Source organism: Schistocerca piceifrons, chromosome 4 (assembly GCF_021461385.2).
Source record: "Schistocerca piceifrons isolate TAMUIC-IGC-003096 chromosome 4, iqSchPice1.1, whole genome shotgun sequence".
NCBI classification, from domain to species: domain Eukaryota; kingdom Metazoa; phylum Arthropoda; class Insecta; order Orthoptera; family Acrididae; genus Schistocerca; species Schistocerca piceifrons.
In genome coordinates, this window is record NC_060141.1 from 16,014,346 (window position 1) to 16,029,015 (window position 14,670).

The 14,670-nt window shown below is 41.7% G+C and overlaps 1 protein-coding gene across 1 annotated transcript; it reads left to right on the plus strand.

Moving 5' to 3' along the window:
* The first annotated feature begins 970 nt into the window (after positions 1-970).
* LOC124795541 (homeobox protein Hox-D11-like) lies at positions 971-13,900 on the plus strand. Its single transcript, XM_047259614.1, has 4 exons — positions 971-1,283; positions 11,472-11,533; positions 13,588-13,711; positions 13,773-13,900. Exons 1-4 carry the CDS (start codon positions 971-973, stop codon positions 13,898-13,900), a joined length of 627 nt encoding a protein of 208 aa, XP_047115570.1.
* Positions 13,901-14,670: the final 770 nt, after the last annotated feature.

Consider the following 14,670-nt stretch of genomic DNA (forward strand, 5'->3'; position numbering starts at 1 on the left):
GCGCAATTTTTCGTATTAGATTTAGGCATATATACAAACAGATATAATAAAAATAATAAAGATATATTTAAAAGACTTTTAAGGCTGGTGACGATCTTAAGAACAAGAGATGCACGCAGTTTCACTAAAAGTGTAATGACCTATGGGTGAGGGGGGACAAGGTGCAAAGTGATTAGTGTGTGGAAGGGATCCGTGGAGTTGTATCTGTTGAGCTGAGTGTAGGTGCTGGGGTGTATGGTGGGAACAGAGAAAGGGAATAGGAGGTTGAGTTGTGGGTATGTCCACTACCTGAAGAGAAAATGAAAAAAATGGGAAGGAAAGTAGAGGATGTGATATGGGGTAGGGGGCCAGATATGTAATTGATAGGATGGACATATACCGGGGCAGATTTCACTGTGTAGGAGACAGTTCATATTTATTTGGGAGAGAATGCTAGGATTGGAAATTATGGGAGAGACAAAATATTTATCGGAGATGAGGTAGGCCTTGATGTAGGATGTATGAAGGTGTTCAGTGTGTCTGAGGAGACGAGAGTATTTTATGAGATAATAACGGATCCTTGTGGGGGAAGATAAAAGCATGATGAACCCGAGGTGGAGTGGACGGCGATCGAGGATTTAGAGGGAGTGATTTACAACTTTGGTGGAGCAGGTGTCCGTGCAGCTTTGACATAGGAGAGGATGAATTGGATCACCATTTTGTACGTGTGGAATATAGTGGAGGAGTACAGTCCTCATGTTCTACCAATTAGTAATTTGCTGTTTTCATTAATTTTCTCCTAGTTTGAATCTCGCAGTCAGAAGACGTAATCCAAAGTGAAACCAGCTGCCGCAGTACTGTAATCCCTGCGCGCGTAAGGGAAAAATAATGGTAACCTGCAGACCACCATCAAGTGTACGCAGCTGGCAGGGGTTCTGCTGCCGGTGATATTTCGCAGGCGTCTGCTTTACAAAATAATTTTGTTTCGCAAATGTGGCGGCGAGTTTCATTTCCCGGGCGGCAGGTTGCGACGCCCGAGCCCGGCTCGCAGCTGGAGGCGGCGCAGCTAATATCGCGGCCCCCCGGGGGCGGCGGAGGCGGCGGAGGCGGCGGCTCCGCACGGCCCCGTGTCTCGGCTGAATACGGAGCGCGTCCCGTCGCGTGCCGTTATTATACTCGTAATAAGGTGGCGCGCGCCGCGATATTAACGCGGATCAGCCGCGCGGCCCGTGGTCGGATCTTCCCTCCGCCCCCAGCCTGCCGCCCCCAACCACCCTCCGCTGGCGGTGGTCGCCCGGCTGCCTGTAACTGCCTGTCGCAGCAGCCGGCCGTCCCTCCGGCCCTCTCATCCACCTCGCTTTCCTGTAGTCGGCGTTTCACATCTGTGTTTGTTAGCGAGACACAGTAGTAACACAATCTGTTACGACACTCACTGCTGTGGAAGTTCTCATCGCACGACAGTTGGAACGACACGAGGACAACCAGCATCTACGTCGACATCATACTCCGCAAGCCGCCTACTGGCACGTGGCAAAGGGTACTTTTTGTACCACTAACTGAGCCCTCCAACCCTGTTCCACTCGGAACAGTGTGTGGGAAGAATCATTGCTGGTAAGCCTCTGTGTTGGCTCTAATTATTCAAATTTTCTCCTCGTATATGGGACGAAGTTATGTGTTGTCTGACTCTTAACGGAGCACTCTCTCTCGAAATTTCAATAGTAAATATCGGTGAGAAAGCCACCTGCAAGATTAATGTCTGTTTTTAATTGTATTTATACTTGAAATAAATCTCGGGTGAAAATCCTGGTATGAGTGTGCATAGGACACAATATTTCGGCAATCGACCACGTTCCCATCATCAGGTGCGCTGATGTAGGTCAGTACATCAGCGCACCTGATGATGAGAACGTCGTCGATTGCCGAAATATTGTGTCCTACGCACACTCATACCAGGCTGTTCACCCGATATTTATTTTATCATAAAATACGCCTGGAGAAATTGAAGAATCACATATTTATACTTAACTACACAAATAATTGGTTTAACTGGCTCTGAGCACTATGGGACTCAACTTCTGAGGTCATCAGTCCCCTAGAACTTAGAACTAGTTGAACCTAACTAACCTAAGGACATCGCACACATCCATGCCCGAGGGAGGATTCAAACCTGCGACCGTAGCGGTCTCGCGGTTCCTGACTGCATCGCCTAGAACCGCACGGCCACTTCGGCCGGCTACAAATAATTATTATGCTTTAGCGTTTCAGTCAAGAGAAGTAAATGTAAATAGTGCCGAATCGCACTCATTCGGTGGGATCCGCTACAGCTTGCTCATAAGGAAATACTTTCGAACATGTGTATAACTGTAGTTAACTCTGCTGAAAGCCATAGAATATAAACTCGGTATTTTATGCGTGAGAAGCATATATTTCTAAAGTTGTCTGCTCTTTATTATGATGACCACTTTTACTGACACGAAAATATTTTGTGTAGAGTCTAATGACTCACGGATTCTTATACATCACTCGACTTTCTGACACATTAATCTTTTTGTAAGTGTAATTACTTTTCATTCAAAAGACGACTGAGTTAAAGATTCATCCAATTTGTAGCTCAGAGGTAGCGCCATTTCAAAAACGAGTTTCTGAAAGAGTTTTATTACCTTTGACGTTTTATTACAACAACTGTGTGGTTTTCTCTTCAGCTACACTTGTGGTAGTTTATTTGATACGTTAAGTAACGTGGGTATGAAATTCTATACAAGTTTTACGCGTTTCACATTTAGTGAGTTTGCTGTAAGTGTAGCGAACAGAACGTTGTTGGATAGCTACACGATGTCTTTTAGTAAAAGACCAGGTCTTCTGCTGTTTACTAGCTATTTTTTTGTTCTTAAAAGAAAATAACGTTAATCAGTAAATGTCTGTGCGTTAGAAGAGAATCGTAAATAAAGTATGTTGTAGTGTACTGTTTCGTACCTCCCAGGGTCCTTAGGGAACTGAAGAAAGACAAATTTGGTATGGATTTTAGATTATTGTCAACTTCTATTACACTGTATACGCACCCTTTTGTTAAACCTATGTTACGAACGTGGAGATAAAAGAAGAAGGGAGATGGCGCTTTAGACTTACGCTGTAAGAGGCCCAAAACATTTGCAGACTCCTGTTTACGATTTCTTCTTGTTCATATTTCTGTTGTGTGCGCGCAACAACTGTTTTAAATGCTAAAACTCACAGTGTTTACACTAGTAACATAATGTCATGAAGACAGTTTCGAACGTTTTCCTGTTTTTGAAAACGTATTTGCTCTAGCAATAGGACACATTCGGCCTCGAGAATGTAACTTGTTTTTTGTTCATGTATTTCGAATAAACAAGAAGAGAAGGATGTGGCGAGAAAAGGATGTCTTCGTAATACGTTTAATTCCACTTTCACTGTATATTTATCGATAGCAAATGAAGCTGAACTCCGAAACCAATGCTTGTTTGCTCACTGGAACTGCTTTTTCATCGTTACATTTTCAGCTTTCAACTGGTATGCGCAACATTCTTAATGTTCAGGTTTGCAGAAAACGTACCTACGTGTTCTTTGTTAGTTCATAAATGTGTGCAGTGAGGAAAGAGGCAAGGCATGCTACTGTGTCTTGTGTATGTTAACAAAGTGAACTATTATTGAAATGTCAAAGGAAACAGAACTGCACAGAAGTATACCACCATGCAGAAAAGAGATTGTTTTATTTAATTAATGCATTAGTCTCTTTGTAGTTTGCACATCTTCTCGCTTTGAAATCTTCCCTACGATGCGCCATTCAGTGTGTGACCAATAAGAGCAGCTTACAGGGTTAAAAAACCATAATGACTCAAACGCTTGGATCTCAAAACGGATGTTTTACTTTAACATGTATGTAAGTCATTTTTTTAGTAATGATAGCCTAACCTGAGTAACATATAGGTCTAGCTTTCCAACATTGACTTATTTGCTTCTTTTTCTGGAATATTTATCGCCAGTAACTCTGTCAGTTTTCAGGAATAGCCAAACATCACAATTGGAATGTACGTCTACTTTGATCATCTGTTTCATTTTACTTTTGAATTTCATTTTGAGGTTGACGAAGTACGTAAGCCTATTCCATGATTTATGATACGCCAACGATAGTTTCGTGTTCCTTGTATCATTTGCACGATAAATCATAATGATGTGTAATGTGTAAGTTCATAATAGAAGCAATTTTTTTTTGTAACTATGCCCCAAAGCTCATCGTTTATTAGTTTTTTGTTTTTTAGTTAAAGACAGATCGATGTCCGTATTTCCTGTCCATCACCATTTACACATTACAATAATAGATAGTCCTCTGCGGAGAAGAAATATTTGTCGAAGAGAAACGTTTTCACTTTAGTTTTAAATTTTGATTTGCTGTCTGTCAGGCACTTCATATCACTGGGTAAGTGATCAAAAGATTTGGTTGCAGCATTCCGAATTCCTGTTTGTACTGCAGACAACCTTAATGTGACGTAATAAATCTCTTTTTTTTTTCTTCTGATATTGTAACTGTGTTGAAAGTTATCTAAATAAAAAAACAGACTGAAGTACTGTTTCTGACTGTAAGGTCTGAGCTGTAATAATAAATGAACTGTCGTAATGAAACTTGTACTGTGGTAATGTAATGGCAAAGCTGCACTGTAATAATAATTAAATGTTGTGATGTAAAGTGAAGTCTTTCACACTGTAAAAGTTAACAATCTGACTGCAATAATTTTGAATAGTATGAAATGCCTGAATAATGAACTTTGACATAAAATCTACGATAAATAGTTTTGCAAAATTGATCCCAGATCCCAGAACTGAAAATGATATAGAACGCAAAAAATAAAAACGTCTCAGTAAGAAAGAAGTTGACCCTTACTGAACTGAATGCTTAAAAATATTTAATCCTTACCTCTACTGTTTGCAAATCTGAGTAACGCGTTGTTGTACTTTTCTGCCTTGTGTGAAGCTGTGCTAAAGCTGCAAATTACTATATCTACACTGAGACACTCATGAGGTACAATGAGTTCTCTGTTAGTTGGAAATCGAAGTATTTTCGGGACACATTTGGTTCCTTTTCCATTGTTTTAAAAAAACGTGATCAATTTAAAACTGTAAGAGAAAGGTAGGTGAAAAATGACGCTGCAATAATAAAAGAGTGACTTCAAAAAATTATCTTATAATTCCTCGTCACGTAAGTAAAAGATTCCATTACACTTCCTCCTTCTAAGATCAGTTATCATTACATAATAATCTTAATTAAACACATCGATAAATTGAAACTTTACATTTGAAACGTAACATTATAAGTGCTTCCTCACTTTAACACAGCTAACCATTATCTGCTACTGCGCCTTCGTGTACGCCATAGATCATAACCTAATTTCTGCAATACAGCTTTACAACATCGCAGTTCGCACACAATCGATTCAGATTTCAAAATTACACATGACACCTAGCAATGTACATCATTTTTCACGACGAAGTGCAGTGGGTTATTTACAACAAACTTCATGACGGAATTACTCTGATATGAAGCAGGTAGATTGCTACTCACACGCTTACCAACAGGCAGGCACGACGAAAAGAATGTTCACTTAGGTTTTGGCCAAAGCCTTCCTCAGAAAAGAAGCAAATGGCTCTGAGCACTATGGGACTTAACATCTATGGTCATCAGTCCCCTAGAACTTAGAACTACTTAAACCTAATTAACCTAAGGACATCACACACATCCATGCCCGAGGTAGAATTCGAACCTGCGACCGTAGCAGTTGCACGGTTCCGGACTGCGCGCCTAGAACCGCGAGACCACCGCGGCCGGCAAATGTGTTCATAAACAGCCCCAAGCTGGCACAGAAAATTATTATTTGTAAGCGTTATGTCGATGAAATGTTCATGACACACATTATCAGCCTTCTAATCACCAAAATGGGTTCAAATGGCTCTGAGCACTATGGGACTCAACATCTTAGGTCATAAGTCACTAAAATGGGGATATGAATTATGCGATACTTAAGAAAACGGATAAAAAGACATATTTTTGAATGTAACGGTCACTGGGAAGGAGGATAAAATAAGTTTTTCTGTCCATCGTTAAGCCAGCGCAGTCAGGTGTGATAATACGGGTAGATTCTAAACATCCTTCACAATGTAAAAGAGACATTCTTCCATGCAGTGATAGCACATCTTCGCAAATTGCCGCTGGCAGACGCATAGGTACAGCGAGAACTTAGATTCTCAAACGGTTGGCTACATGAGTAAACTTGTTTCAAAATTTCCTCGAAAACACAAAGGTACCAAATCATCCTGAAGGCCCTGTTCTTTAATCATTCTGCCACTAAACTGGACTTGTTCTCGATTGTCACCAAACGTTTCCCGACTATTGATCTTCTGTTCGTTATCTCGAACCACTGCGGGGTTTTGCTGTCCACATGAAAGAACACATTTGCCAAATTCATTACATCTTCCCATCCGTTGTATTTGGCGACACGATTGTATCACTTCCGCCGTTTCGTCAGGTTCTGACTAGCGTCTTCAGAAAACACTGACGGATGCCTGATGTAAAGCTGACTTATTGCTGTTTTGGAATTTGTCTGTCTCCTGAATATACGGATCCCGGGAATACTGTTATGCTTGGCCTCGAGTAGTTGACGGCTTTTACGTTGCCTAACTGGCACCACGGTTATGGCGATGTTTTGAAGCATCTCCACCAACCAATGTCACGTCGTTACCACAATCAAGTCCAAATCCGAAGACAGAGCTGTAAGTGAAGTACAATACTTAGCACTGAAAACACGTTTATTACAGACAGTACAGAACTGCCTCCTGGATGAAGAGTACTGCTATTTATAGAAATATCGCATGTTACAGAATATCTAAACATTACAAACACGAGAAATTTCGATAACATTCCAGTAGTGACAGACAATATATAACAAGTATTTTGTGGTGACCAGTTTTGAACCGGCGGTCCGTAGCACGGCAGGCAGCAGCACTCACCGCTTCACCACTCTGCAAGCGGCACAGCTCGCGGCAGTATTAGTTACTGTGTACGGAATTAGATCAATAATAGCTTCTGAATTCCTGCAACTCCCTGCCTATCTTTTAGGTGAGTGACAACTAATGTCTATCCATTCGTAAGAAGGTGGAAAAGTTAACTACTTATCGGACTTTTGTTTAATGAAGTGTCTGAAAATGAGTGATGAATGATGCTTTCGGAAGAGTGACAAAAGGAAGTAACTTGATTGTGATACTGGACCGTACTGAGGCGGGTGATTAACCAGCCTGTGATTTTAAGTACCATCCGGGAAATTTTTCATTTTCTTGGAACATAATTTATTTTCTGTGGTTCTGAAATTATGCCAGGAATATAATATAGCACTACAGTGTTACTGAGTTAACACATGCCAAATTTATATGCGTTTGACCAAAAATCACGGAGGTACAAATTGTTCTAACTACTTACTTGACTCGAGTTGTTGGACAGTTTCGTTTATGAGTTTGGTTCAGTATGGATGCACTGTACGAAGTCTCTCGTAAAGGCATAGAATTATCAACATTACAGAACCTGAAAATACTCTACTACTGCCTACAAATCATCTGCTACTTCTAGTGCAAAAAAGACAGAATTGTTTATAGAGTGACGACATGTCGAATTCCTTGGTATGTAGGAAAATCCATTTAACCAAATTGTGAATAAAATCACATGTTACACGATATGAAAAATTGCCTTTTACTTCTACATTCAAGAAATAATTATCTCCCTGCACAGTAGTTTTTGTGTTTAAATTATTTTTTTATAAGTTCGCCTTAACGGACAAAACACAAGACATACGTCTTTCTGTTGTTCTTCTTCTATTTCCTTGACGTTGTCCCACCTGTAATAGGGTCTGCTAATGCGCAACTGCCCAACCACATGTTTTTTCGTGTTGACATTTGTGTCCCAAGATGACAAATTTATATTCATGTTTAAATAGGTAGCTTTAAAGATATTGTATTCACATTTCAAATAAGTATAATGCACTTGTGTAAATTTGAGTTACATATCTTACCGTTATTTGGAAATGTAATACGAAAACTATTGTATCTAAGAGAAGTTATACAAAGAGTCCTTGCAACTTCTAGGAGCCTGTGGGAACAACAAAAATCCCAGTCAGTACCAATTACTTGCTACTCAACCAGAAGACGACTAATACGCGACCTTACACTTCTTAATATGGCTCATCTAGTCAACAGAGGTTCCATCACGCACAGTTGCATTAGGCCCTTATAGAAACATGAATCACTGATGATGCACATTGCTTAACAAAGACAATAGTGAAATAATTAAGTAAATAATAAAGGCATAATGATCACTGAACGAAAAACAGTAAGAAATACGCTGTAGGATTGTTAAATGGTCTACAAAGCATAGGTTACTCTTGACTATACATTTATTCAAGCAAATTCACACAAATCTATGTTCATATGATAGTCTCACATTCGTTGTTAACAAAATACTGGTTCAAGAAAGCACAGAATGGTAAATGCGTAGTGCAAGCTAAGCATTCATAGACAGTAGCAAAAGTGGAGTAACTGCATTGGGCTGACCAACAAAATCATTAAAACCTGCAACGAAAATTTCAAAGTTCAATATCTGCATACAGGTCTTTAACAGCTAAAAATTTACCATCGTCAGAAAATATTGAAGTCACTGATAACTGGGCTGTTGCTCTACATTTACCAGCATTCAGATTTCCAAATATGTTGTAAGTATCTAACTGGTTGACAATGATATATTTCTAAGTCAGAAAAAATACACCTGTACCCAAGTGGTTCTCTGGCTGGACAGTATCTTCAGAAGGCCTTATGAATCCAATCGCAGTAGGATAAAACACCCTCCAGTTTGTATGCCTGTTTAAAAGCTTTGTCACATGATCACTGCCTTAGAGAGTTTTGTGTCTTTGAACCTGACCACCTTCCATGAAATCAGATGTATTACAAAATTTACACAGCATTGAATATACACATTAAATATTCTTGATTAAATTTTATGATTTCTTCTTCAAATATTCTCTCTACAATTAACATTAAAAGTCAGGTGTATTTATCTTCTTCATTGTATCCAAAGTTGATGCTGATGCTTGTCACTAGAACTCATTTATACATAATCGCGCTTCTGTCCTATATTAGTCAAATGACAATATTACATACATAAAGTTAATGAACCATTATTAAACAATTAGGTGAAGTGATATAGTAAAAGGATGGGATTCTCATGCTGGCGATAATCCATGTGCATGTGGAGGATGATAGTCCCTAAACGATTTATACATATTCACTCATTTATTTAACAACAGCAGAGACTTGTTCATTCTATAGGTGGCAGCAAATGTTCACAATGGCATGCCATTAGGATACATTCCACCTATGTACCATTAGCTACAAAATTTATAATTAATTTTAGATTCAGTCATTAATAACATTGTTAATAATCTAAAGCAGAGTGTATGTGTGTATATCAGGGACCCCCTCCCAAACCTCTGCATCTATTTGAACCAAATTTAATACTGAAACAGAAGGTCTCATGAGTATCAACACTGTGGTGTTTATAGCCTCCTAGCCCCAACAGGAGCAGATACAGGACAAAGAAGAGTTTTTTCCAGCTCCTCATGTATAGGGTGCCCTGCATGACAGGCTAGTTGCGTAGGAATGGTGTCGACCTGTGAAATCAACCTGTTTTGTAGGGAAGACTACATCTCAGGGGCAATAAATGGTATTCCAAGCCTCAACATGTAGGCTGCCCTACATCACAGGCATGTTGTGCTGGAATAGAACCCCAGTTGCTTTACCGAAATTATTTCTATGGTGGGCTGTGTATTAGGGGCAAGTAAATGATTTTCAAGCCCCTGATGTGTAGCTTGCCCTGCATGACAGGTATGTTACGGCAGTAGTGACGGCTTTTTGTATTGAACAGTATTGCAGGGACTACATGTGCTGATGAGTACAGCTGGGGACAGGTTGAGGTGGATAGAGGAGGGGGTGGACAGAGCAACGGGGACCAAGAAATGAACAGAGGGTAGGAGGGGGAGATGCATGAGGTAGGTGAAAGATGTAGAGAGATGGTGGACAAGTGGAAAAGAGAGGATGTGAAGATGGGGAGGAGGATATGGGCAGAGGGAGGGGTAGGAAGATGTGGTCAGAGAGGGGGTGGAGATAATGGACAAAGAGAAGGGGAGGAGGAGATGAAGAGACAGGAGTAGTGGGGAGGAGGAGATAAAGAGATAGAGATGGGAGAATAAGATGGGCCGACAGAAGGAGGAAGAGAAGGACACAGACAGGAGAAGGTACTGTTGCATTCAATATACGTGTCAGATACATATGTGGGCAGATCTGTGGGGGAATATCTAGTAATTTTACACACATGGCTAATAATTTTACTGAGACTGTCTTGCTATCGCAAATCAGGCTCTAGATGTTATGTAATGTGTCTGTAAGTAGTTTCGGTGTTTTTAGTGAATATATCATATTTCCATTTTACACATTCAGCCACCTTGTCATCTTATTTGCTCAGTGGGCATGTCCTTTGAATTTCTGCACTGGGCTTGTTCGTATCCTTGCCTCCACTGCTCGGACATTCTGCCCAGCATCCAGCATGATCCATTTTGCTCAGCAGCATGACGTCAACTTGACAGCCAATATGGCTGAGCCAAGTATTCTGCATACATGTACAATGCTTCGTGGACTCACTGCTCATAATGTCTGTATGTGCAATACTAAAAACTCATTAAACCTGATTTTTATCTCTCAAGCGAATTTTTAACTCTCTTCAGTTTGACTCTTCTATCTTTTGTTGCCTATTCTGTTAACTGCATGTGGAAAAACATGGATCCTACTATTCTTTGGAGAGAAACGACTGACATTGATGTTCCATGCTTTGAGATTATTTTGTTCTATGGCGAGTATGAATGAAATGGGCAGTCCAAATAAAATTTGATCTTAAACTCCCATTAAACACTTCTTCATTCCCCCCTCCCCTCCCACTCTCCCTTCCCATCATCCTCACCTACTAACACTCCTTTCTTCCCCTCCCTCTTGCCTCCCCTCCTCCTTTCATAAGTAACACCCCACTCTCTCATCCTCTCCTCTTCACAACACTGGGCTGTATTTCTTCCCTTTCTAGGCTATTTGAGTTACACATATTTCACTTTCCAGTCGCAGCTTTGTATTTTACTGCCATATGAGCCCAACCAATCACATTTAGCAACTCCTTAAGCTGCACTCATTTCTTGGAAACTGGCCAGTCAGAGATCTTCTAAGCCAGTGGTGTTCCACTTACTGAGCTCTCCAACTCACAACTCGATACCTTAATGCCATAAAAGATGGTCCACTTAAATGTCTGAACTGCGTTTTAGGTCCTCACACTTTTCTTCGAAACACACCAGAGACCTAGTAAACCAGTTGTGTTACGCTAATTTGGCACTCCCAATTTGCAGCTCAGTATTTTAACTGCCATAGAAATGAATCAGGGACACATACAGCTTACTGTGAAAAATGGGTGAGGGGACATGACATCATTCTCATCCAGTGGTGGCAATTGTATAATTGTCTGCCTTTGAGGCTGAAATTTTCTTATTCTTCACTTGTCTGCATGCTGCGATGTTCTTAATCATGCATTATCTTACAAAACAATCCAGGAACTGTGTGTTCTCATAAAACGCATCTTTTCACGTGAGATTTGTTTCCTTTGCTTAATACGATCTTTTCAAGTAGGTTTGTTAATGGCTGGTTGATTTTCTGTAGCTCTGTTCTGTAGAAACCTCCTTGTACATGTCATGGCACGTAATCTTCCAGAAGATATGTTCTTGGGTTTGTTTCCTGAACTGCTGGATTTTTTTATTATCTTGGTAGACCGTTTGATCTGAAAACGTGATAGAGAATTGTATTATGTTTGCTAATTCTAACATAATCGTCGACTTTCAGTTTAGATGTTCATGGATCTGTCACATTCGTGTCATTATACACCGCAGACAAAAGGCTGTTATTCTTAAGATTACAGCTCACATATCAATTGTACTGTGTTTTGTGTAATATACTGACTTACTACATCTTGTACGATATCATTCCATCTGAAATAAACTTGTGCTGAGAAACGATTAAACATAGCACATTTCAGAGTTCTACTGAATCACTCCAGTGTATAAAATGATGCACGGTGATTAATCTTGTATTTCTGCATTAACTTCCTGAAATGAGTGTTGCAAAATTACTTATGCTCGTTTGTAAATGGTTCGGAATATTTTTTAATGCATCTGCAACCTCGACACAGGTTTTACACTTTAGAGAGCAACCAATGTATACTTGGAGCACACATCAGTTACTTATGATAAATATTTATAGCCTGAATCGTATTTGAAATATGTAGTGAGGTCAACTAAATCAGACTGATGCAGGCTGACCATTTCCTTCGTGATAACCACCCTTTAGAACAAATTTTGTGGGTCGGGCGATGGAGCTGCTCAGCTTTTTCACCTTACATCGTCATTAAAGTGAGAACAACTGTTCATGAAGTTAATAACATGAACAAGAACTCTTCAGAATGAGGCATCAACATTAAAATAATCCTTTACATAATTTTACAGGAAACATATGCGAAACAATGAAAAAGTGAAGTGACAGGATGGTAGGACTTGTGTATGAGAGTAGCAAAGAATTTGCATGATACTATAGGTGCTGCAGAGAATAAAAACTGTAAGAGACGACAGACATTGGAATACGTCCAATAAATAACTAAGGAGCAGGGCACAAGTGCAGTATAGAAATACATGACGAGGGGCACTGAAGCTGTGCGAAGAGGATTTGCTTTATTAAATGGTTCAAATGGCTCTAAGCACTGTGGGACTTAACATCTGAGGTCATCAGTCCCCTAGAACTTAGAACTACTTAAACCTAACTAACGTAAGGACAACACACATATCCATGCCCGAGGCAGGATTCGAACCTGCGACCGTAGCACCAACGCGGTTCCAGACTGAAGCGCCTACAACCGCTCCTCCACAGCGGCCAGCATTTCCTTTGTTACCAGTGTGCGAATGAACTGATGGTCTGTCTGTAGTTACCTCAGAACTGACGCTATGTAGAGTCGTAAACTGAACACCGTCCGAACAGACCTCGAAGCCTAAGGGTACCGACCTACCGCCGTGTCATCCTCAGCTCACAGGCGTCACTGGGTGGGGATTTGGATGGGCGTGTGGTCAGCACACCGCTCTCCCGGAGGCGCTACTTATCAATCAAATAGCTCCTCAGTTGGCCTTACAAGAACTGAGTGCATGCCACTTGCCAACAGCGCTCGGCAGACCGCAGTCCTAGCAAAGTCATACAGCACTACCTTCGGTGATCTGAGGGGAATCGATGTAAGGCCGTTGGTATGTAGGCTCCTAACGTTTCGTAGGGGGAGAATTGGTTTTATTCAGTTTTTCCTGGGGTCTCTATGGCTTCCTGCAGACATTCGTCTGGAAATGATAAGAGGGAGGGGTCGTAGGACACTTGTAGCCGAGCCCCCTTTGACCTGTGCTGAAACAGGTCTCGTGAGTTATAAATGAAAACGAAAAGGACGTTTATGTGGAGTCCCCGCGCCCTGAACTGCCGTGCGCGGGCCAACGCTCGGAGGTGCGAGGTGCTGCCTGCGGGGTGTCGGCGTCGCAACCGCAGCCGCAGCAGCAGCCGGCGGAGTGCCGTAAAGCGGCGATTGTCTCTGGAGCCGGCCATTTGTTCGACCCTCCGGCGGGGTTAAAAAGGCCGCCCCTGCTCTCCGCCGACAAAGGCCATCGACGGCATCTCGGCGCACAATGACGCCCGTCCCGGGGACAATGGGGGCGCGCGTTCGGCCGCCGAAGCCTGCGACGGGCCGGGGCTGCGCATTTGATCTGAGACCCCACTTAAACGCGGCGATCCTCACCGAGCCGAGCCGCTAAGAACCCATAGGGGCGGCGTCCATTGTTTACGAGTAATGAGCAGCGCAGCTAGCCTGTTGGCTGGCTTCCCTGAGTGCTTAGGCGGTCCCACGGCTTCCGCGCCAGCTCCCCGCCTACTCTTCCTCAGCCACTCCGCGACTCTGCCACCTCGTTTTCTGCAGCTGTTACCAGCAGGAGTCTCCGAAGAGTGCCTAGTACACAGGGTGACAATTATTGAACTATATGGAAAAAAAACGTAAATTAGTTACGAACTATGACGTGCACCCCCTTTTTCAACATGTAAACGTCACTACAGATATTCTTATTTAGATTATAACATGTTCGATATGCCCGCCATCATTAGCGGTGATGTGGCGCAGATGAATAGCAAAGTTCTGCACGAACAGCTGGAGTGTCGCAACATCGATACTGTCGATGACCTCCTGGTTGCCTGTTTTCAGCTCAGCAATGGTTTTGGGGTTATTGCTGTACACCTTGTCTTTATTATAGCCCCACAAAGAGGAGTCGCATGTGTTTAGGTCCGGAGAATATGGTGGCCATCGAGGCCCATGCCAGTGGCCTCTGGGTACTCCAGAGGGTGCTACTCCAGGACATCAAACACTCTCCCGCTTCGATGGGGTCGAGCCCCGTCTTGCGTGAATCACATCTTCTCGAAATCATGGTCATTTTGGATAATGGAGATGAAATCATCATCCACAATCTTCACATACCGTTCAGTAGT